This window comes from Sphaerodactylus townsendi, linkage group LG06 (assembly GCF_021028975.2).
Source record: "Sphaerodactylus townsendi isolate TG3544 linkage group LG06, MPM_Stown_v2.3, whole genome shotgun sequence".
Classification (NCBI taxonomy): domain Eukaryota; kingdom Metazoa; phylum Chordata; class Lepidosauria; order Squamata; family Sphaerodactylidae; genus Sphaerodactylus; species Sphaerodactylus townsendi.
Genome location: NC_059430.1, coordinates 21,543,729 through 21,568,308, shown reverse-complemented (window position 1 = coordinate 21,568,308; position 24,580 = coordinate 21,543,729). Strand labels below are relative to the sequence as shown.

The 24,580-nt window shown below is 45.6% G+C and overlaps 1 protein-coding gene and 1 long non-coding RNA gene across 7 annotated transcripts in view; both read right to left on the bottom strand.

The window, feature by feature from the left end:
* The window catches only part of EPS8 (epidermal growth factor receptor pathway substrate 8), a 160,309-nt gene that overhangs the window by 13,484 nt on the left and 122,245 nt on the right, over positions 1-24,580 (bottom strand). For 5 of the 6 annotated variants that reach the window (XM_048500836.1, XM_048500842.1, XM_048500838.1 and 2 more), the window contains 5 exons: positions 23,327-23,475; positions 16,435-16,618; positions 13,055-13,188; positions 8,190-8,301; positions 7,012-7,149 (listed from right to left, as the gene is read on the bottom strand). In XM_048500836.1, coding sequence (XP_048356793.1) covers positions 7,012-7,149; positions 8,190-8,301; positions 13,055-13,188; positions 16,435-16,618; positions 23,327-23,475 — 717 coding nt within the window. The remainder of the gene's footprint in view (positions 1-7,011; positions 7,150-8,189; positions 8,302-13,054; positions 13,189-16,434; positions 16,619-23,326; positions 23,476-24,580) is intronic. The other variant, XM_048500837.1, reaches the window with a different exon arrangement.
* Positions 2,388-3,272, bottom strand: LOC125434953. Its single transcript, XR_007244843.1, has 3 exons — positions 2,762-3,272; positions 2,613-2,618; positions 2,388-2,491 (listed from the first exon to the last, which is right to left on the bottom strand). It is a non-coding gene; the product is annotated as an uncharacterized LOC125434953 (long non-coding RNA).

Sequence of the window (24,580 nt, the reverse complement as noted above, 5' to 3'; positions counted from 1 at the left end):
ACATCAAATTAAATGAGATGGTTAAAAACAACGTTGGAACTTCAAACTATACTGGCTGGCAGCTTCCCATAATTTAAGTGACATTAATTGGCTCTTGATAATAGCTATTCCTCATCGATTCTTATGTTTTTGCTGCTATACGGTGTGCTTACATGAAACAATACGGCCCATGGTTAATATTACATTACTTCAGAATGAAGTTTGGGATTGTTCCAGGCTGAGCGCCATTAGTGTGACCAGTATCAAACCATGAGAACTAAAGCCTTTTACAAGAAGCAGAGTGAGGGAATTCTTAAGTGTTTTCGAGCAGCCAAACTGTGGCTTCAGAGAACTAATGCACCGCTTCGCTCCCATCCTTCCAAAGGAATTGCGTCTAGGAGCTTGGATGCATGCAGCTCAAGAAGGTCAGAGCGGAAATAGAAGCTTACTTGGGGGGGCATGAACTTATTTCTGAGGCTGGAGGCACTTTGCCAGTGTCCTGGCACTACTGTTCCATCTGAGCTGCAAAGACTTGGTGGCAGTTTTGGCAACAGCAGAAGGAACCCCTGCCCCCGTACCTTCCACTATCCTGACACATTTCCCAGGCAGCTGAGAAAAAGAAGACATTTGGCAGCAGATGCTTGTACTGGATCCGAGGAAGCTGGCAGGAGTTCTGGGCATGAGAAATGTGTGTGAAAGAGAGAAGTCGCACCCCACGGAGAGGGACATTTGCAACAAATTGCTAAAAAAAGACTCTGTGAGTTGATTCTAAGGAACGCAAAGAGACCAAACGGAGCGCTGACTGTTTGCATGCGAACACTAATAGCCAGAAGTCTTTGAAAAAGCACACAGTCCTATAAAAATCAACCTCTATTTCTTCATGCTGTATGAAAGGACAATACGGAAATATGATGAGCTGTTTCCTAGATCCTACACAATTTGGATCCAGTGGGTCAGGGGGAAAGAGAGGAAGAAAGCAAGGCAACTGTGAAGGTGATTTGGGACCTACAAGAAGTACAGTGTAATTGGGGTGCTGTGTGGTTTCTGGGTTGTATGGCCGTGTTCTAGCAGCATTCTCTCCTGACGCTTCGCCTGCATCTGAGGCTGGCATCTTCAGATCCTCAGAAGATACCAGCCACAGATGAAGGCGAAACATCAGGACAGAATGCTGCTAGAACACGGCCATACAGCCCGGAAACCACACAACACCCCAGTGATTCCGGCCGTGAAAGCCTTCGACAATACAGTGTAATTCTTTACAGAGTTATTCCAGTTTAAGCTAATTGAAATGAATGGGGTTAAATTGGAGTAACTCTCCTAAGGATTGCACTGGTAGTGTCCTAGCCGTTCAGAACAAGCTCGAGGTGGAAGCCTTCAAAGTGGTCAGAAAGATCATCTGACCTGCCATGACCTACTGGGGTACAAAGGCTTCTTGGGTTGATTCACTGCAAGTTCCTTCTATTGGCCAGTGCTCGTGTGGTGGCACACAGGCTGAATTCACACCTGACATTTCTCAGATCACCAGTTCAAGACCCACCGTGGCCTCAAAGTCCTGACAGAACCCCATTCCCCACTGGCACATTTATCTCTTTTCGTGCCACTCACAGCCACTACAAGTGTGCAGTCGTGAAATAATATTCAGCATGCCAGCTCACATGGCCCACTTGCGTTTTCTTCAAAGACAGAGGATGTTGCTCGTGTGACATATCCCAAAAGAGGATACAGCCAGAATAGTTTGGAAAGTTGGGACATTTTAAGAAGCAGCTCGACACATGCACCTCTTTCCTTTACATTCAATGAGTTCTGTGATTCAACCTTTCATCCATGGGAAGGACTTGGAATAAACTTGGAGCCAAAGCCAAGAATCCTTGGCTTGTGCATCTTCACTTTTGCCTCCTCCTAGGGCGTGAAGGCTGCAGGAGGAGGAAACGCTGATCTCCTGGTCTTGCTGAGCCTCTGGCAAGATGGGGTTCTTGTTACTCCAACTCCTAACCTACCACGGAGAAGACAGATTGGGGTGGAGGAGACCGGCAAGCTGTTCAATTCACTTCAGAAATGCCTGTCTGTTCTCTGTTTATTAATATTTCTTGCTTCTCCAAGGAGTTTGCACTACTGTCCATGGGGCTCTTTGGTAATATCCCTGCTACGAACTGTTTGTTCTTTTATGTACTGAGAAGTAAAGTCCTACCCTTCCACAGAAACCCAGGGCATCTTACAACAGGGTAAAATGCAATTAAATTGAAGAGAATGGAAACATCATGTAGACAAGTTTGATGGTTCCGTGCAAGACCCCATTTGATGGCCCCAACAGGGCAAGTGAAACAGGGCCATCCACGGTCCAAGAAAACAACAGGCAACAAAGAGTCCAAGAGGACCATGAATGCTCACTGAGCTCTGGAAGACATGGTTGAGAGGAAATTGGTAACAATTTTGGGAGGGGAGTAAAAGAAAAGTGGGGGACAGACTGAGCCTTGAATAGGTCTGTGGAAGGGAAAGGTAGAGTCAGGGGATCCTTAAATTACAGCCTTCAGATACCAGGGGATAATCAGCCTGTCAGCATGGCCACTGGCCATGCTGGTAGGGGCTGGATGGGAATTGTAGTTCCTGAACATCTGAGAGCCTAGGTTCCCCACCCCTGCCTACACCAGGGTGGGAACCTCGTCTCAGATGTTCAGGAACTTCTAATTCCCATCAGCCTCTGTCAGCATGGCCAATTGGCCATGCTGGTGAGGAGACTGATAGGTGATTCCTGAACATCTGGAGAAACACCAGAGTTCTACACTGACCGGTCCATGGTTACGATACTCTTTTTAAGGCTCTGACGCCCTGAAGCTGAAAGTGCTGCTTGAGTAAAGGAATGAATTGGGATCAAACAAAAAGGGGTTCAGTCCTAGTTGACCTTGCCTTCATTGACTCTACATGCAGAATCCACAAGTGTTCACAGCATGCTTCAACGGGAATGGGGCGATTAAGAGCGGGGAGAACATGTGCTGTGAAGGAAGCATTTTTCAAGCGGAGTCTCCTGCACCAGGGCATTTCATAATCCACGCTCCCTTCTCCACAATAATTACCAGTGTAGCGTGGGTCAGGGAGGGTAAAAATATCATCCCCAGTGCTGCACTGTGCACAGTCTCTAAGTTAAATAACTTTCTATTCACTTGGGCCTGAATGATCGCTTTCAGGGTAACTGTTCCCTGATGCTCAGTGGTTGAATTCAAGACCTAACAATTTAGATCGTATTCATTTAGTCACAGAATTCAGCTGTGTTGCATTATTGGGCACAGGGATTGTTCCTAATGGTTGATCTCCCCCCCGCCCTGCCCTACCCCCATTCCCACATAATTCCTGATTAGCCAACAACTTGCATCGGGAGATGTATAGTCCCACTTTCCAATGTCCATTTCTGAGACCAATCAGCTTTTAAGTTTTTGCTCATGAAATGCTCTTAGGACAACTTTCTGGTGTTAGCAGATTGTTACAATTAGCGTCAAAATGGGCTGTGATATCCAACAGTACCTAACGAAGTGTCTGGTTGTTTCTCAATTGGGCTGTGTGTGCATTTGAGGTGTTGGCAACATTGGAGACTGACAGACAGCAGTATTGGAGTAGATTTCTTTCATCTCTTATATACAAAAGCAAACCATTCATTGCAGAATCAAGTCTCCGTTATATTACCATTTAGGGCTTTGCAAAATTCTGGCAGAAGCCTCACATGTAATTTCACAACCGTGACTGTAAATGAGGCTGCACTTAGTTAGCAACTATGTGACACACACACACACACACACACACCCAATTAGGAAACAGTCATTTTAAACAGATCAGCACTGCACACATTTCTAAAACATTTCAACTGCACACATCACTTCATACGAGGAAAACAAAATAAAGACAGATTTAGTTTGTCACAGGATGCAACTTTGTGACCAACTCGCGGTTCACCACCCAGTTTTCAGTTCGTGCTTATACACGCTTCCCAGAGGAACTGCCTCTCTGCTTCCCACAGAGGAATAATACTCTTGCTTAAATCTTCGGGTGATTCCACACAGGCCAAATACAACAGGTTTGGGAATGTGAAAAAAGCATTACAAACATGCCCCTCAAATGCTTCTAACCCATTCTGTTTGGCTGAACACGGGTTAAATGAAAGTCGCTAAATTAGAAACTTTTCCTCTTCAATCTGGGTTTCAGATGCTTCCTGCTTGCCTGTGCGAACTACAGCAAGCAGGAAGTATTCTATTTCCCCTCTTCCCATCCACCATTATGGTGGATTCTGCAGGTGGCTGCCGCTAAAATGGATTCTCTAGGCGGCCACCATTTTGTGCCAGTAAGTATGTGTGTAGGATTCCCGGGTGGGGGGATTCTCGGATGCGCGGTTTGCAGGGACACATTGTTTCCTGTGTGATGCGTGGTTTGCACGGTTTGCCAGGATCCCACCAATCTCAGATGGACCCATCATGCAAAAGGTGACACAGGCAGCACGGGTTCATTTCAACAGAGGAATACTGCTGTTGCTTAGATATTCAATTACTCAGCAGTGCCGACAGTATTTCCTGGGGCTGGTACAAAAAATGTACCTCTTTGCCACTTCCTACCGAACAGACTCTGAATGTGACCTTTTTAAACATTGCACACACAGATGTGGAAGGTGGTAATAATTGTTACCAGCTGCCCTTCCCCACACACATATACAAAGATTTCTCCAGGATGGACAAATGCAGAAAATAAACTTTATTACAAAATAAAGTTTTATCTCAGAATTCAGGTTTGGCTTCCAGACTTCCACTAAAAACCACGGAAGTAATACTGGGAATATTTTTTGTCGCCATTGCGGATGTTAACAAAATAATTAACGTAGTTGAAATGCAGAATATAAACATGAAAAACTATCACTGGAATCATGGCCTCCGGGAATGATGCTACTTAATTCAAATTACGCAGCACATGTGCATTATTGTGACTGCACATAATGTGGTGCGTAGCCAGCGTGGAAAAATGGGAAATTCAAACAGAAATTTCAGTTTTGTTTGGTGAAAGCATTTCTGGACAAGGAACACCACAATTCACTTCCAGATGCAAAAATATTTCCCCCAAGTTAACTTTAAATAAAGTTTAAATCCAGCACCAGTTGGCACCAGTAAAAACAAAGCCCTAAAGACAGACTAATGGCTACATTTTCCAAGATCAAATCCAAAATAGTCCTCCTGAATTATACAGTGCTCATGCAAATTATTCATGATTTCCCTACCCCTTCCGAAGAGTTTGAGGTGCTATTTCTCCTGGGGCCAATCATTTAAGAGCTTTCCAATAACCATCTCTTACAGCCACCTTGCGATTGGAGCAAATCAAAAGCAATCTCATAGCTTTTGAATAATGAATGGTAAATGATAAAGACTTTCATTATCCTACGATGGCTTATTTTCTGACCCAGCGCCAGATGGGCTGGCAGACGACCAATATAAAAACGACAACAATTTTCAAGGAAGGCTCAGTCAGGTTTAGATGGATTAAGGTTTGCTCCAGAAATAAAAGTCAAGAGGAAGAGCAAACTCAGAGTCCAATCTCATTGGAAAAGAACCACAGCTGCCTGCTGGGAAAGTCATTGCACAGATATTAAACTCTCACTCCAGCATAAGAGCGTGTTTTTCTTTTTAAAAATTCTGAACTGTAATTTGCTCTTATTTTGGGCAGTAAAAGGTGAGGGCACTTCATCACGGCACACCAAGCCGCTACTGAACTAAACCCCTCCCCCCATCTAAAAGCTAAAAAATTCTGATAGTACTGCACACAACTCGTGTTCGGTCCAAGGATTTTTTTGCCCCCCCCCACAAGAAAATCCCCAAACCAAATGGGAATGTAGAAATCCACACGCATGCAAGCAGGACAAACTAGGTGAGAAGCCAAGGTTTGTCAACTTCCAGGTGGAAGGGGGAGGGGAAGCAAACACCTTACCTTAAATAATTCAAACTCCTTCTTTGGCATCAACAGCTATCGATGTACAACAAGCATTTGCAATTGAAATAGAAGCACAACCTAACATTACAATGTAGACCGGCAATGGCACTTAAATAGGTGGTGGAAAACAAACAGGGACAGAAGGCTGGAAATGAACAGAATCTTTTCCAGGTTAAGGGAAAAAAATCAGCACAGCTTATTAAATAAAGGTGAAGTGGGTCCATTTCGACGCAGTATTTTTGATGACATTTCGACACAGTATTTTTTTGCGAGCTAAACTGCTGCTCAGTCTGACCTCAATGACCCAGGCTAGCTGATCTCATCAGCTTTGGGAAGCTAAGCAGGCTTAGCCCCGGTTAGAACAAAGATGGGAGACCATCAAGGAAGTCCAGGGTTGCTACGTAAAGGCCGGCAATAGCAAACCACCTCTGTTCATCTCATGCCTTGAAAACTCTACAGGGTTGCCATAAGTCAGAACTTTCCCAGAGGTGAAGTAAGGGGGAAAAACGCCCGGTGTACTGGTGTGTCCTCCGCCCCTGCCACGCCAACGTCCACCCCATAGGAGCATGTGCCCAGTGTGTCCACCCCACAGGGGCGTGCGCCCGGTGCGTCCCCCCCTGTCCCCTTGGAGCTACGCCTCTGCACTTTCCACCAACAAATTGCTATTCACACAATACCTTTTCATGGACAAAGACTGACCAGAATCAAGTCCCTGAGCTGGATTTTTCTAGAGCTACAACTGAAGTGGCTGCTTTCTAAAAAAAAATCCAAGCAGACTTCATGAGGAGTCAGTTTCCTCTTTAGTGGGGCTGAGGCCTCAGAGTTTTCAAGACTGCTGTTTTTGTCTGGCTCTCCACCATCCTTGCCTCTGACTGACTCAAACCACTTCCTTGTCTGTTCCTTCCCCCCTGGAGAGCTAGAACTCTTCCCACCAGACTTATTCTAAGTTTTTCCTCACTGTGCAAGAATTAGCCGATGGTTGCACCTGAGTCCCTGGTAACAGCATGTGTCTGTAGCTCTGCAACCAAATCCTACTCATTTGTTCCTGTCTCCAAATTCCTAAAGCATCGCAGATACCTGTATAGTGTGCACATAGGATGGTTCTGTGCAGCCCAGTTCCTGAGATCTCAGAGGTTCCAAGATGTTGTTTGGCACAAATCCTGCGGCTCCACTTGCATTCTGGACTTTCCACCATTGCTTTCGGTCATCGAGGATCTGAAGATAAAAGCACACGGCGTTGCAAGGAAACCGTCCTCAGTCAGAAGGGGGCTGGTACAGATGTTACATAGGCGCATGTCCAACATACAATGCTGTCTTACACCGAGTCAGCTTATTAAAGTCATTGGCTTCTTAAGGTCTTGAACCTGGGACCTTGTGCACGCAAAGCAGATGCTTGCCCACCTAGCCACGGCTCAGAATATTAATATGGAAAAGCACAACAGCAGCTTGTAAAAAAAGGCAGTGAGGAATTGGCTTGACATAGGCAAAATGGAGGGCAGCTTCACATCCCACGACAAATGATTAGAGGAGACTCCACCACACTCCAGTGCACTACCTCCGAGTGTGTTGGAGTCTCCTTCTTTAGAGGTTTTTAAACAGAGGCTGGATGACCATCTGTCAGGAGTGCTTTGATTGTGTGTTCCAGCATGGCAGGGGGTTGGACTTGATGGCCCTTGGGGTAGCTTCCAACTCTATGATTCTAGCTTGCCAGCTCTGGCTTGGAAAATGCACTGAACCCTCCTCTGAAGCTGGGCATTTCATGGAAAGTCATGGCAGAGTCCAGTGGTGGCGAACCTTTGGCACTCCAGATGTTATGGACTACGATTCCCATCAGCCCCTGCCAGCATGGCCAATTGGCCATGCTGGCAGGGGCTGATGGGAATCGTAGTCCATAACATCTGGAGTGCCAAAGGTTTGCCACCACAGCAGCAGACTATCAGTCTCTTAGGGAACCATGTTGGCCATTGGTGATCTGTTCTGTAACAGGTTTTCAAGAAACTTCCAGATTTCTCGAACTACTGGTTGAAAACAACAGGTCTCAAAAGACCAACAAACCAGTCAACACCCAAAGTGAGGGGCCTGTTTCACAGTTTCTCGTTTCTGAACGGTTCAAAGAAACACAAAACTGATCCAGCCACGGTCCACAAGATATTTCCTCTGCCACCCCAAATTTTAGGAATATGGTCTCTGACAAGCACGACAACGACAACAGAAAGCACCTTGGGAGCGGGGAATTAAAACTAGCACGTTATTACCTCTAAGATGTCATCTTTCATGACTGAAAGTTCACTGTGATTTCTTGCCACGAAGTCATACTTGGTTTTGGCATATTTCTTGACCTGGGCTTTCGCGTGTGCTTCGTAATTTCTACAAGGTAAACAGACCAAACATTATTCAGCCGGCTGGCAGCAATACATCGCTGCATAGAGCAGGGAAGCAAGCGCCGCCTGCCAGCAAATATAATTAGAGACGCTGATTAGTCCAGAATTTACAACCATGCAAGGCAATCGGGCATTCATCATAACAGCGGAACGTGGCAAGGGGCAGAGGCAGCCGAAGTGCAATTAGCTATCAGAGCAGCAGTATTGCCGACTGGCACGTGCAAACAGTGCAGTATGGGGTGGAGGGATGTATGGCGTGAGCAAGTCTCAGCAACTCTTTGCAAAAGGACATGCGAACAATGGGTTTGGATTTATCTCAGCTTTGTTCTGTTGCACTTGGCAGAACTGGGCTCTTGTGCCAAGCGGAAGATGTGGGAAATACACCACCGTTTGCCAACAATTTTCCAAAGGCGTTCTACGAGACAAAAAGTGTTGCCCTTTCTAGGAGGATTTCATCACTTTAGACTTCATATCTGTTCAGGTTTATCAGCTTAATATTCTCCAGGGTTGGAGGAATGGTTGTGTCCGGCGCTGTGCAAATACTGCCCTAAAATACCCTAATGATGATCAACTGAAATTAGCTGAATGTTAACATTTCACTCAAAATACTTTCCTCAGACTAGCAAAGCCAAGTCTGAATTCCTTCCCTCACATTAGATATGAGGCTTTGATTGAAAGCCAATATCTGGGTATCTTTCAGGGCCAAAAAAGACCTCAGACCACCCCTAACTGACCACTTTGTAAATGCCTTGGGGGCAGGGAAATCTTTCGGTTTTTATATTGGAATTATTTTGTGTTGCTATTTAAGTGGCATCTTCCCCAAATCCCCAGGGATTTTTTAAAAAAATGTCTTTTAAAAGAAGGCAGGCATATACATGTATATAAAAGGGTCACGGCAAGCATAAAGGGAAGTTTGCAAATTAATACACGGTGGGATCGGAAGCTTCAAAACATGGCAGGTTAACGTCACATCACACAGAGACAAGCATGTATTTCTCAGGATTGAATCCACCTGAGCGCGTTGCATGGGGGTTCAAGTAACTACCTGGCTTTTGGCTGGCTGTGAAGAACTGTCCCAATTGGCCTGAAAAGAAGAGCAGGAGGAAACCACAGAACTCCCACCAACCGATCCTCAAATATCCCAAATGCCTGGCAGTTCAACTTCTTCGCAATAGCCAATATCTCTCCATGTGGACAAATGTCAATGTGAATCAATCTCTCCCTTTTTATCCCCCCACCCCTAGTCTGCTGACAATTGGTACGTTGCAACTCTCTCCATCTTCTCGGCACACCCTCTCCCCACCAGCCAATTGGATAAATAAGGATCACAGTATCAAGGTCTGAAGTTGACATCTACCGAAGAGACACGCTGAAAGTAATTAGCACATTTTGTCAGAGTGAGAAGAACTCACGCAGCAGGAGTGCCACAGCTCAAACCGATCAAGGGTGATCTCGGCTTCACTTCGGCATCTTGTTGAATCATTCATCTCACACGTTGCGCTGGGGGGCTCGGGGGAAAGGAACCACATGGCATCTATTTATCTGACAACCCAGCAATCTTCACAATTGGCTGGTGAGCTGTTTATGTCAGGTGAGAAACTCTCCATTAAAGTACTTCAGGCTGGGATGTCATGTCAGGACAGCAAATAAAATGCACAAGCCAGGGGAGATGTATTGTGATGGTACTCAGAGCAGCGGGCCGAATCACCCGGTGACTTTACATGTCTGGCAACAATTGCTAACCTGTAGCACCTAGTCACAGCCTCCATGTTTCCCTGAGTGCTAGGCGGGAGCAACTGTTACAACCATAAAAAGTTTAAGATTGGGAGAAGGGAAGTACACTCCGCTGAATGTTTTGATTCAAGGCTGAAGTATATGCTACATTACCCCTCGGTGAGAGGAGAGAAGTCTTTTTAAGAGAAGAAAAGGAAGAGGGTGGATTTATACCCTGCCTTTCTCTCCTGTAAGGAGACTCAAGGTGGCTTACAAGCTCCTTTCCCTTCCTCTCTCCACAACAGACATCTTGTGAGGTAGGTGGGGCTGAGAGAGTGCCGAAGGACTGTGACTAGCCCAAGGTCACCCAGCAGGAATGTAGGAGTGTGGAAACACATCTGGTTCACCAGATAAGCCTCTACCACTCAGGTGGAGGAGTGGGGAATCAAACCTCTTAACCACTACACCATGGTTCCCAGGTACAGGAGCCCCAATTCAGATTGGGACTGCAGTGCATAGACAGAAGGGGGCTTAAGCCTCCCCCTCCTCATTTTCTCAACTAGAAAAGGCTTCGGGGATTCTATCTGCCTTGTTGGAAGCCACACACGTACTGCTGACATTACATTCCCACAGCAGGCGAAAAGCAGATCAGGAAAACGGCACGGAGGGTGGGTGGCTGGGGATCCCATTCCCCTCTGTCTTCACATTGTGGTTCGGATCCGAATCAGGCTCATGTGTGCCTGGAAGTCCAGACCTTCAGGATACACCTGCCCATTTGAGCTAAGAATATGTAATGTGTATTTAGGCCTACAGGGAATCAAGACAGAAGCTTCTCTGGGCAGTTGCTCATTTGGCAGGCGGGTTGGGCTCTGCTTGCTCAGAATGTTAAAGGGCTCCTTCTTTATCCTGCTCCTATAGGACAGGAAGGGGAGACCTGGTTGATCGTCCACCCCTCAGCATCCTGATACCCTTAGCAAAACAGCCCTATGGGGGTGGGGGGTAGAACTAGCTGCGGTACCCCTTCTGTTGCCATGGCAGCCAACTTATCTGCAAAAGCAGCGAGAGGAGAAGAGCAAGGCAGATTATTTTCCAAGAGGAACAGAGAATGGAGGGGTGGTGGTGGTGATGGTGGTTGTGGGAATGGGAAAAGGATGGTCAATGGACTAAAGTAGAGTGGTCAGGTACATCCGCTGACAACTTAAGGCATGAAGTGGAGCAGAAAGTGCACCCGTGCATCTTCCTCCTCTGCAAATTTGGATATCTGCCCTCCTGGGACTCAAAAAGGGGAGTGATTTAAGACTATGCCAAAATAGTTATGAAAAAAGCTTACCAAGGCTATTACAAGGACTTACCAAGGACTTTGACATGGGAGGAAATGTCTTACGGCCAGGAACAGAAGAAGACATATAACCCTTTGACCAATCTCACCTTGATAGTATTCGAACAAATGGATGCATTCCATGTGCTAGCTCCTATGGCAAATACAGAGCTGCATAGAGTGGCGCAAGACAGAACGAAGGCCAAGCATTTCTTTAGACTCCCTCCCAAGTTGACCAAGATCAGACCAGGGACCTCATCTTGCATTACTGTACCCCAATTAAGAGCCACTTCCTAGCTGAAAAATCCTACACTGGGCAGCAGGCATCTGCATTCTGGACCTGCATGAGCTGGGCCAACTGAATTCATCTTTTCTGTTCGCTTGCTTTGTGGCTGGGAACACACCTCTAAGTCACCTTGCCAAAAAGGATCCAAAATGCAGACCCAGTAGGTTGGAGCCTCACATGGGAAAAACAGCTCCCCCTGAAGAATGTAATAAGGGCCCTTTCTGCACAAACCAAATAAAACATTTTGAGGCAAGAAATAGAACGATGTATTGTCGAAGGCTTTCACAGCCGGAATCACTGGGGTGCTGCGTGGTTTCCGGGCTATATGGCCGTGTTCTAGCAGCATTCTCTCCTGACGTTTCGCCTGCATCTGTGGCTGGCATCCTCTGATCCTCTGAAGATCCTCTGAAGATGCCAGCCACAGATGCAGGTACGTCAGCTACTGCTAGAATTTACAACTCGCCAACCCAGAAACCACACAGCACCCCAAGAAATAGAACGTTTTCCCCATAGACTTCCGCATGGTTTTTAGCCCAAAAAGTTTTATTTCCTGCCTGAAAATGTTTTATTTGCATGCTGTTCCCCAGAGATTCTTTTTTAAAAAACAGTTTTCTGGAAGCTCTTATGGAATCATTTTGACTTGCTGTGCAGATCTGTTTAAAAAGTTTCCCACACTTCTCCGGAGTCCCTGGACTTCCTCGTTGGTACTGTTTTCTGAGCTCGTGCCAGCTGTCTCATGCTCTATTTCCAGCAGTTTTATTTTTTAATTTTGGCGGGCATGTCTACGGAGCTACATAGGCATTACCCATAGAAAATCACAGCACGAGACTTTGAAGTCTTGTAGCATCAAAACTACAGATCTGGGGGAGCGGGGGGGGGGGGGGGGGGGGAACCACCACAAAATGGCAGCATTTTTGAGAAGATGAATCAGACAGTTTTTGAAAGCATTTGCAAAACGTTTTTAGGAGCTTGGGCGGAAAGGACCAAGGATACCAGTGATGTACGGAGGATAGAGAAAAGAAGGACTGGGGGTTAAGCAAGAATCTATGTTTATGCTTGTGTGCATAAATGTCTTCAGATGCAAGTGATATTAAATTCTTCAGAACTTGACAAGAGAATTAGCTATTCATTTGTGAAAGGAGGGCTCACGCTTCAATTCAGTAGTTTAGAATTCAATTTGCAGTTAGATTTGGAAAGCAAACATGGACAGCAGTGTGTTTAAATAGAATCACTGAGAGGCTTTTGGGTGGGGGGGAAATACCACAATAGAAGAAGTTCTAACAGGTCTAACACAGAGGAGTGTCTACTTCAAATATCTACAGAAAGAAGCAAGAGTATGCAGAAAAGGGTACCTCCACCCTAACAGTGACCGGCTGGGACAGTTCTCCATAGCTGCACGCGGAACATCCATCAAAGTGTTACCTATCTACATGTCGGCTAACAGTTTGTTTGAAAGCAGCTACCGCCGCCCCCTGGTCCTGCAGAGGCCCTCTCTTGTAAGCTGTGTTACTGAATGCATACCCATCAGACGGAGGATAATCTGAGATACCGGAATGCTGGAAGAGAGAAAACAAAAAGAAAGATTCGCTGTCAAGTCCTGAAGCAGGCAAGCGGCTCTTGAGTCACACAGAATTAGCAGCCTTTCCATAAATCGGCATCACCGCTCTCACCATAAAGGGCAGTTCGCCCATCCCATATGGAGAAGTTGCCGAGAAACCCAGAGGTCTTGTAGGGCAAGGCCTTGGGAGTGCTCCAACACCGTATAGATCACAGCTCACCATGTGGCAGAAAATAAGAGCCACTAATTGAAGCTGTGGTTTGTATGCCAGCACATCCATGAAGAAGCCATTCCCTGTTGCCATTCACTCATGGCTATATGCCCTTTGGGAAGGAGGGTGGCATGATAGAGGCTGATCTCATGAGATCACTGAAGCTAAGGTGGGTCGGAGCTTAGATGGGAGACCACCAAGAAACTCTCTGATGAGGAAGAAAACCACATCTGCTTTTCAAGTCTTCAAAGCCCCTTGCTGGGGGTCACCATAAGCAAATTGAGGGCATGTACATATTTATTAATTCCAGTTTGAGGAGATGGAAGTCTCTCATTTACTTTGCAAGCTATTGCCCAGAGATGTAGAGGATTGTAAGGAATACCACATGGAAACCCTCTTCACAGGGTATGTTTAATCCCTTAATGACTCACGTATACACAGAGCATGCTATGCGTTCAGCAAATAAAGTCACGGCTCAGAAGACAACAGAAGCTAAACAAAGACCTTGCAATACTGGAAGGATATTTTTGCAGACATCATGAGACTGGATAATATGATCTATGAGCTGCAGGGTCTGTCTCAGTTTAGATGCTCCAAAATCTTCCAAGCGGACTGTTCCCAGGACCATAACTATACAAAGGAAGCAGCATTTGACCCAGTGAGACTGCAACAAGAAGTGGTGTTTTGTGGCTTACGCAAGTGCAGCAGGTTAAACAAACAAAACCAAAACAGGCTTATGAACATCACTGGAGAGAAAAGATGTCTGTCTGAGCAGCTGTACTGTTATCAGATGGTAGTTTCACAGCACGGCCACATTAATGTGGAGGGCTTTAGAGTATCTCAGCCAGGACACTACGGATTGGCTTCCACAACTTTTGATCTCAGATGCTAAAAAATGGACCCAAGAGCACAGAAACTGCAAGAGCTGAGAACCAAGAATCATCAGCTCTTATGCACCAACGTGAATGTAGAAACTGATGCAACAGAAACACCAGTTAGTACAGTGGTGGTGAACCTATGGCACTCCAGATGTTCATGGACTACAATTCCCATCAGCCCCTGCCAGCATGGGCAATTGGCCCAGCTGGTAGGGGCTGATGGGAATTGTAGTCCATGAACATCTGGAGTGCTATAGGTTTGCCACCACTGAGTTAGTATGACACTTTCGTCCTGTAATTAGGCCCAATCAGGAAATCTATTCAAGTGTATGCATGTGGGCAGGTGGAAATCAGAGGATGCCATGTATTTTCAACCCAGGAATCATTTTTTTTAGATACCAGGATTTCTGATATACTTTTTAAAGACGTCAGCTCGAAACCTTTGTAGCTGGGCTAGACACAGTAACCATGGTAACAGCAAGTATGCCATTAACACTGGGGTGGGGTTTTTTTTATTTGTGTTTTTGAATTCAGAAAACAGGAACCTGAAGGGACAAGATGCTATACGGAACTGGCTCGGACCTACACTACATTGATACTGTTCTGACACTGGACCACACCCCTTTCCTTCTGCCTGCTTTCTCAATCAAAGTGACAAATTATACCCTGACACCAAAACTCCAGAACCTGGTACCGTTCACACGCTTATCTGAGTGTTCTGGAAGCCTTACGGAAAACATCAAGATGAACAGGCCATGCTCTGCCTTCCTAAACACTACCAATCACGCTGACAAATTTTTTGCACGCCTTAATAGGACAGCGTGGCTGATACCCCCCCCCCCCTTCTCCGAGCGTCTGTCTTACTGCTAGGCAAGCGGACAATCTGTGCCCAGCACAAAATTAATAATAATGATTAGGTGTCGCCGCAACTGACACAGTGAGGCCGTGATGTTCCGCCTCCTGGGGTTTTCAAGGCCAGAGATGAGCAGAGGAGGCTTGCTGCTGCCTGCCTCTGCATAGCAACCCTGGACTTCCTCGGTGGTCTCCCATTCAAGTAATAACCATGGCCGACCCCTTCTTAACTTCCAAGCTCTAGCTGACTTAGGCCCCTCCCACACAGGTCAATAAACACAGATGTAGGATGCTAAAAACCCTGTTTTGGGGGGAGACTTTGCACAGATCCTGCCCCCAAAACGAGTCTGCCCCACATTGTTTCCTCCAACCTGGATTTTTTTTTGAAAATCACTACACAAGCGAGTCTTTTCAAAAATCCCAGGTTGCAGCTGCTTGTGAGCAAACTACCAGGCAGGAGCCGCTTTACTTGCCTTCCTTTTCCCATATTTTTTAAATTTTTCAGCTTGCATCTGGGTAGCTACGCAGGTGCAAAGTATCATGGCACATTGGCATGGCTGTGGGGGTTCATTTGTGCATGCCTGCATAGCTACGCATGGGTGGGAAGTAATTAAAAAAATAGATGCATCTCCATGCGAAGGTGCGACAGCAACCTGGATTGTTTCCAGGGGCTCCAATCGCTGCCTGAACAGATGCATGCGAATGCGAAAACAGGAAAACGGGTTCCTTTATCCCAAATGCCGCCCATTATACATTTGCTTTGCAGAATGGGCCTTAGGCTATTCAGGCAGCTACACAGCATACTGGCATCCCATTAAAGGTGCATTTAGCTAAGTGATATCTTTGCTTCTTGCTCATAATCATTCTTCCTCCCATATCTTCGCCCGCAAAGCTGCAACTTCAGCTATAAATGTTTCTTTTCCACAGGGGTAACTGTAACCAAAGGTGAGAAAGTTATGCTGGTCCTGCCTCCAGGAATGAACTCAGGTTCTTAGTGCTCTTAATCACTTGGGCTCAAAAGAGTGCCTTCATTCATTTCAATGGAGGAAGCAGATACGTGTGTCACTTTTGAGCGTATTTATCACTGTTCTTTATGGGAACGAATGGAACAGCCTTTGCTTGCAGACTACACATAAGCTGTGGGGGAGGTCAATATGTACTTCTCTTACGCTGTGTTTGATGACAGCCGTAAACCAAACAAGCGCTCGGCAGGTTGTGAGCCGATTTTCTGTTGGTGAACACGAGTCCTCCTTACTTGGATTTTACAAAACACACACACGCAAATGATCACCGTTTTCCTTACCTCAGCTGACAGCCGTTTCATTTCTTGCTTCCGCTGCTGTTCTGCTACATTGGCAACGGACTCTGCTAGCTGGTTGAGCTCTTGTTCCTTTGGGGCCCCCATGAAGCTCAGCAAAGGGGGTTCCCAGCCGTTTCTGAACCGTGGCACGTAGGGTGGGATGAACTGTTCTTTGGGCCACTCTGCCCTAGGTAAAGGAGAAAGCCAGAGATACGTTGAAAGAAATCTACCTAGCAATGGGTGGTAAGTTGTAACAGCTGTGTATGCATTTGCACTTCACTTATTGTTTAAAACTTTTACAGAGAGACTGATGGATGTGGCAACAGAATTTATGGATAATCCACAAAGTAGGACTTGGGGAAAGAGGATGGCCTGCTGACTTGCGATTCCAGAGCAAAGTGATCTTCCAATAAAATCTGTTTGACCAGGAATCTTGCTGGTTTGATATAAGTAAACATCATATTGTATTTTACAGCTGGGGGTAAGGATAAAATCAGCCCCCCCCCCCCATGTCACTTGCTTAGGAGACATTCAGATGTGGCAGGATCAAAGGAAACAAGAAATGGCATTGAAATGGTTGAACTGAAAAGGATCTCCTGCAGCTAAAAAGGAGAGGAAAGAAGAGCCGGGGTCACACAGCGTGTGGTGGTGCCATTTTAAGCAGAATTACACCTTTCTGGGTCCATTGACGTCAGTGGGCTTAAAAGATGTAACACCGCTTAGAATGGAGACGGAGGCCGTGAATCAGAAAGCCACAGGTCTGAATCTCACCTCTGCGTCAAACTCAGTTGGTGGCTGTAAGTACCGTGCTGGAGTTCTGTGACTGTGCACACAATGAACAAATTTGTCCCGCATGTAGCAGGGGCTGTGGGAAGCCGAGGAGCTGGTGCTGGTTCTCCCACTGCTGCCGTTTCCCCAGCTGAAGATGCCCCTTCCCTCCAGCAGCTTTAAAACTCCAATCAGCAGAACAAAAACTCACTACAAAACCTATTGTGATTTCTCGGATAGGGTCTTAAGGCAGACTTGGGAGTGCACTTTGAAACAGAAAAATTATGTGCATATGTGCACACACGCACACACACACATCCCAGTGCTACTTCCCTACCATGCGGTCCTGACCTATGCCTCCTGATCCCATCCCTACAGCTGCTGAATGAGTGTTGCTTACACAAGGGCTCAACTAAATTATGTAATTCTAATCCTAAAAAAATCCTACATAATCCTAAAAGGACCAAAATACATAATTTGACCCTCACAGAAGCCCTCACATTCATGCAGATTTTGCTCCCCATGTGCACCACGGGGTAATCATATCCACAAGCTGTGATGAAGGGGTAACTATTGATGGATGTTGATTCACGGAACGATGCAGCTGTTGGGAGAGCGGTGTTGCAAGCATTATTCAAATGCGCTGCCTCACACCCACCTCGAGAGTGGCTAAGCTTGCCACTCTCCCAATGTGGGCCTGCATAGGGAACCCATGAAAATGAAGTACAGTGTTGTACTTGTAACTGTAGTTCACTGAGTGAGTTCCAGTGTAGCCACAAATTCAACCCCACCATGGGCTGCTCTTTGAATCACTTTCTTTGTGGAGTTCGGCCATGGTGGCAGTGCAAGGACTGAGGGAAAGTGCAATCCTCCCCTCTCATCATGTGACCTTTGGCAAACCGATTACCCACCTTTGGCGCTGGGGAGGGGGAGTGAGTGCATTTCTAGTCAGTTAGCTAGCACCCAAAAGCTTTCTATTCTACTGTGGCTGGTCTGCGCACTTGCACAGATCCAATGTGTGCCTGCGCAGGAACCTACTCAATGAACTACAGTTACAAGTTAGTGCAAACACTGTATATCTTCTTGCATCTGACCTAGTTATATCTGCATAACATAATGAAGTTTTAATGTAATTGTTGTTTTATTGTGTTGTTCACACGCCCAGAGCCCTTCGGGGGAGGGGCGGTATACAAAATCAACTATAAATAAAAAAAATAAAATGTGTTCTACTGGACTGGGAACCTTGATTGACAGGGAGTTCAAAAAGAATTCTACAGTTGTTAGTTGAGAATGACAGAGTGGCAGTTGAGAGTGACAGTTAGAGGCTGGCAACTAGAATGGAAGGAGGAGAGCGGTGTAGGATTGAGGAGAATCCTGGATAAGGGAAATGAAACCAGTAGTTTGTCCCTGAGGGAAATAGCTCCAAGGAAAAAGGAGTGGTCCCTACAGAGTTTTAAAGAAGAAAAATGGGAACCGGTGTGTTTAGTTTCTACTGTGGTGGACCTAAGGAAAACAGCATATAAAAATTTCATTCTGCATAATGCTACTTCAAAACTAGGAGCATGCAGAGGCAGGAAAAAAACCCTGGCGTGAAGGGTGAATTCCTCACAGAGCCGTTATATGTGAGGGACATGCTGGGAATGGGTGGTGTTTAAAACTCTGTCAGAGCTGCTGACAGAATTAGTGAAGGGGGAATACTTGGAACCAGAGGGTTAAGATGTGTTTAGTATCTGTGTATAGACCTGTGGTGTTGGCAGGGAAAGAGTTTTAGGGGGAAAGTACCCTACTCCAGCCAAAGAGGAGAATAATTTTTTAGGAAAAGTAATCCTAGTTCAAGTTAGAATCATAGAGTTGGAAGAGACCCCATCAAGTCCAACCCCCTGCAATGCAGGAACACATAAAGCATTGCAGGCAGACAGCCATCCAGCCTCTCTTTAAAAACCTCCAAAGAAGGAGACTCCACCACACTCCAAGGTAGTGCATTCCACTGTCAAACAGCCCTGACGGTCAGGAAGTTTTCCCTGATGTTTAGGTGGAATCTCTTTTCCTTCACCTTGAACCCATTACTCCTGATCCTAGTCTCTGGAGCTGCGGAAAACCAGCTTGCTCCCTCACCAACATGACATCCCTTCAAATATCTAAACATGGCTATCATGTCACCTCGTAACCTTCTCTTCACCAAACTAAACATACCCAGCTCCCTAAGACTCTCCTCATAGAGCATAGATTCCAGACCTTTTACCATTTTGGTTGCCCTCCTCTGGACCCATTCCAGCTTGTCAATGTCCTTCTTGAACTAGGGTACCCAAAACTGTACACAATATTCCAGGTTCTAAAGACTGAGCTAGTTTGACTCCTGAACTATGTGTGTAGAACAGAGGGAGCGGACTAAGTGAGAGAGATGGTATCAGAAAGGGAGGGGAATTTAGTCAGGAGGGGAATAGAAACTTTGTGTGAGAGAGAAATTTCCATCCTTAGTTCTGAGGTGGATTTACTTCAAAAACTCTGAAGTGATCCTACAGTTTGAGAAAGTTTGAAAGGAAAGGGGAGTTGGGAAAATAGTGCATTCCTTCTAGATTAGGGGCAGCAGAGTTTACAAATGAACCTATCTGTGCAAGTCTGAGTCAAGGCAGTATAACAACAAGGAAGTCTACCTTATTTCAAAGAATTTAGAAATCTGTAACAAACTGAAATCTTGTCAAACAGCCAAATCTAATCTGAGCTGTACTATTAAGAACATCTTAATACTTGTATATATAATTGTTTCTTTCCTTCTCACCAGATTTCTCCCTGCCCTTATCCTATTTCCCTGAAGAATTTAATAACATCCTAATGGATGGCTGAAGTTTGAAAAGCCTCTAACGTGATAATCTCTGAGATCAAACACAGCAGAGACATGGGGGGATCACCACAGTTCTTCACGTTGGTTCAGTTATACATTTACTTTAGTAAGGTATGGTGTGGGACAGCTGAATACTGCCCCCCCCCCCCAGATTATATATAGTATGTATAGCAAAGCTGACCAGACAGATGATCTGAATAAGTGATTGCAGAAGAATTAGAGAGCATTCCTGCTTATGGGTATAGTAGGAGATATCCAGCGTGACACCTACTTCCACAAAGTTCATAAAGATGAACTCCAGTTCAATGAAGGAATGATTGCCAAGAGATCTCTCTTAACAGTGACAAATGCTTGTCTGTAGAATCCGACAGCTACATTATAAGAACAAAATACCTATTCTGTATGGTTACACAAAGTGTCTTTTTCCAGTTGCTTTTCTACCTGCCAAGTTTAAACCTGAAACCTCCCTGACTGTCTGACTTGACCCTTCCCCCCCACCCCCAAGAAAAATAAAAGAATTTTATGTTAGGAATTTGTATCAGCCTCTCATGTAACTTATTCGGACTTATATTAATTAAGGGGCTCTGGACTCTTCAGAATACAACTAGATGCATTTCATCCATTCTGGGCAGTGGGGCAGGATTTGCCGTACCTGAATTTCTCAGTTGTTCTAAGGAGTTGTAGTAAAAGACTGAAAGTGGAACTCTTTGAACACCTGAAAGGTTTCTTAGTACAGAATGAACAGAGAATTTGTGTCACTGCTTATCCCAAACCTTTTGAAAGGATGGGTAGTTGAAAAGCAGTGAAGAAAATGTTCCGATTTGTACACACACAATGCTTTCGCATTTTCTGCACTTGTAATTCCCATGAGAAACAGAACCAGACAATTGCTAACTAGAGAGATATTTTTAGAACCAGTGAAATATTCCTGCATGAACTGGCAGCTCTTGCTGCTTGGTGGCATAACATTGGAAGCAGGATTTTCGTTCTCTCACCCTCTGTGATCTGGGACACCTATAGGCTGTGCATAAAAAACACTGTCCAGCTGTTTGAATGGCTGAATCTTGCAAAGAAATACAGCTACCTGGAATGTGTTTTACAATTTCTTCCTCTGATTGATGTGCCTTGCCAGAAACAAATCAAGGATAAGGAGGATGTCTTGGAAATTACCAGAATCGATAGGATACTGATTTGACTTTGTTTACTTGGAAATCAACCTTAACAATGACAGAGGCTTTTAATGACTGGCATGCTTGGGTGCCAGGTTTAACAGGCCAATAAATGGAAGCCTGGCATCCCTGCTGCTTTATTCCAATTCCTTTGGACCCCTCTAAAATTCAACACTTCAGATGACATCATGGGAAGGGCCCTGGTTCAATGGCAAAGCACGTTTCATGCAGAAAGCCCGTTTTGATTCCTGGCATCCGAAAGACCTAAAGTGTTGTCAAAGATACGCTTGCAAATCCGATCGCCTTTATTCCTTACTTGTGTCATTAAAAATCTCTTTTGTGGCCTTTTTTTTAAAACTGAGAAAAGCTGCTCATTGCTGCACAACGATAACCCCGACTGCTTGCAAAGATAAGGGAACTCACATCACATTACCCATTCCTAACCTTTAAGACCCTACTCTTCAACAATTATCATGTCAGCTCATCTCAGCCTTGCCTTTCCCTGAGCTTCCACTGCTATCGGAAGTCCAGCCGGATCCATTTAACCCACTACTTCTCCAAGGAGTTCAGGGTAAAATGTGCATTTCTCCTCATTTCCATCTTATATTCGCAACAACCCTGTGAGGTAGATTAGGGCGAGTATATGTGACTGGCCTCACATGAGATGGTGAGGTCCATGACCCAGGATGGATTTGACTACAGATTCCCTCAGCTACAGTCCAACACTTGGCCGGTTAAATTTCTCTCACTGCAGTTTCATTTTATGTCCCATATAAATATCCTAAGGCAGGCAACTTTGTTAAATTGACATTTAGAGAGCAAGAAAACCCCCACAACCAGGTACACGAGGGCAGCTCGCACAAGAAGCTGCTTTATACTTAATCAGACCGTTCGTCAACCAAGTCAGTATTCTCTACTCTGACTGGCAGTAGCTCTCCTGTATCTCGAGCAAAGGTCTTCCATGTCACATATTACCCTTTAACCACCCTCGTAACTGGAAATGCCAGGGATTGAACTTGGAACCTTCCACATGCAAATCAGCGGCCCTTCCACTGAGTCACAGCCCCTCTCCGTGTTGCAGCCCTGCCATATAGCTTGCTCAGTTATTTCATTTCATTTTCATTTACTACATTTACAGGCTGCCCTACCATTACGGGTTCAGGACAGCTTCCAACAGTGCAAAGGTACAATAATATAACAATACAAAAATACTAACAAAAACCTGAATTAAAATCCACATTCAACAAATTACCCCAAAACCCGAGGGTGACTGAACATTCAACACTATATATTCCTATTCTCAGAGGCAGCAGATAGGAGGGGAAGAGGTGGGGAATAAAAAGAGGGACGCCATTAGATGGCAGGCCATCGTTGCTGTCTCAGCCATGAGCCTGGCGGACCAGCTGTGTCTTATAGGCCATGAGGAACTGCAGCAGGTGCTGCAGGGCCCAGGTTTCATCCAACAGAGCGCTCCACCAAGCTGAGGCCAGGACTGAAAATGCCAGATCTCTTTAAGGCCAGGGATCACCAGCAGGTTTTTCTTTGCTGCCTGCAGCACTCTTTGGGAGACGTGCTGGGAGAGCCAGTCAGGCCATCCAGAATTATCCTGAAGATCCATCAGCCTTTGCCAGATTCAGTAAAACAGGCAGGCTATTATTGACATCGTCACGTCATCAACCACGGCAAAGAATCCCTTCACAGTGAAGGGCTGTACACTGAGCCCCCATCATCCTGGGGCTACTTAACCTTTGGTGATGACAAAGATTAGATGCCTCTTGACCAGCCGGTTCTCAACCTGTGGGTCATGACCCCTTTGGGGGTTGAATGACCCTTTCACAGGGGTCGCCTAAGACTCTCTGCATCAGTGTTCTCCATCTTTAAAATGGATAAATGCTAGGGTTGGGGGTCACCACAACATGAGGAACTGTATTAAAGGCATTAGGAAGGCTGAGAACCACTGCTCTTGACGGAGTCCCTAATTGCCAAAGGACTCTTGCTTCTTTGGATCACGCAAACCGATAAGCAGAACCCAACAGAATAATTTGTTCACATCAAAACATATCAGTGAACCTGAACGTATGAAATAACGACAGACAAAGGTGTGGGTTTTTTTAACCTGGCTTTGGTCCACGTGTCACCCAGCGACCTCCAGAGCTGTCCTTCTTCACTTGTGACTGTGTAGTGTAAGAATTCTATTGTATCTTTCGTTAACAGAGGGCTAAGGACAGTACTGGCAAGCTCTGGGCCTCCCGTGGCTTGTACCACCTGTAACACAGAAGATTAAAAGGGGCACGATTTACACAGCAGAACCAGTAACGGCATCTAGTAAGAAAAGGTGGCCAAAATGAATTTCTAACAAGAGTTCCCCAAGCAGCTTCTCGTCCCAGTCAATACAGAGGGGAAGCTGTCAAAAATGGCGAGATAATGGTAAGATGAAGACAATTTTCTTTTCCCAGAACTTTGGTAATGGGCCATTGCTGATTTTGTGTGTTTCGGTGGAGGGAATGCACTATACTATAGTGTCATTTCTTGCTGCTGTTGGATAGAGTTTGCTGATAAAAGCAATTTTAATTGCAGTAATGGTTGGTTGTTGTGGGTTTTCTGGGCTGTGGGGCCGTGGTCTGGTAGTAAATCTACCAGACCACAGTCACACAGCCTGGAAAACCCACAACAACCAGTTGAATCCAACCGTGAAAGCCTTTGCAGTAATGACTGTTTAGCAATTTTTATTGTCTTTTTAAGAAAGTCTGAGCGCGCTGTTTTGGGAATACAATTGAGAAGTGGGATAGGTAAGCTGTCAAACACACACAGACACAGATGGACATCTATCATTTCCCGACTGCTTTCTTCCAAAGGACAAACCAAGGGTTACAGAGACATGCCTGACAAGGTGCATTCTTTACACGTGTATCCAGTTCTACTGGCTATTCAGTAATCTGCTTTTTAGGGGCTTTCCCCACTACAGAAGGGAGCTAAGGTCGACTCGGTTCCCCTCAGTGGAGGGCGATTCCAGGCTGTCCCCACAACTGAGTTGGCCCCCTGGAACCAAGCTAAGTGGGCGGGATCATCTTGGTGCCTGTTTCGCTCCTCGATCGTGATTGGCGCTTGTGTTACGGCGGGAAACGGGAGCGTTCTTTTTTTTTTTACAGTTTTTACAGTTTACAGTTACATGCACTTTCTGCCCGCCACGACTCTTCCGTTCTGCGCATGCCACAAAAGCGGCTCGTGATTAGTTGAACGGATGAGGTGTCGTTTTGATGCTTCTCCACTTCGAAGCTTCGAAGCGGTATCGACTTTGTTCTGGGAGAAAAGTGTAGCCTATAACTCACACAAGGGATACAGTTCGGGGCGGGGGGGGGGGACTGAGACA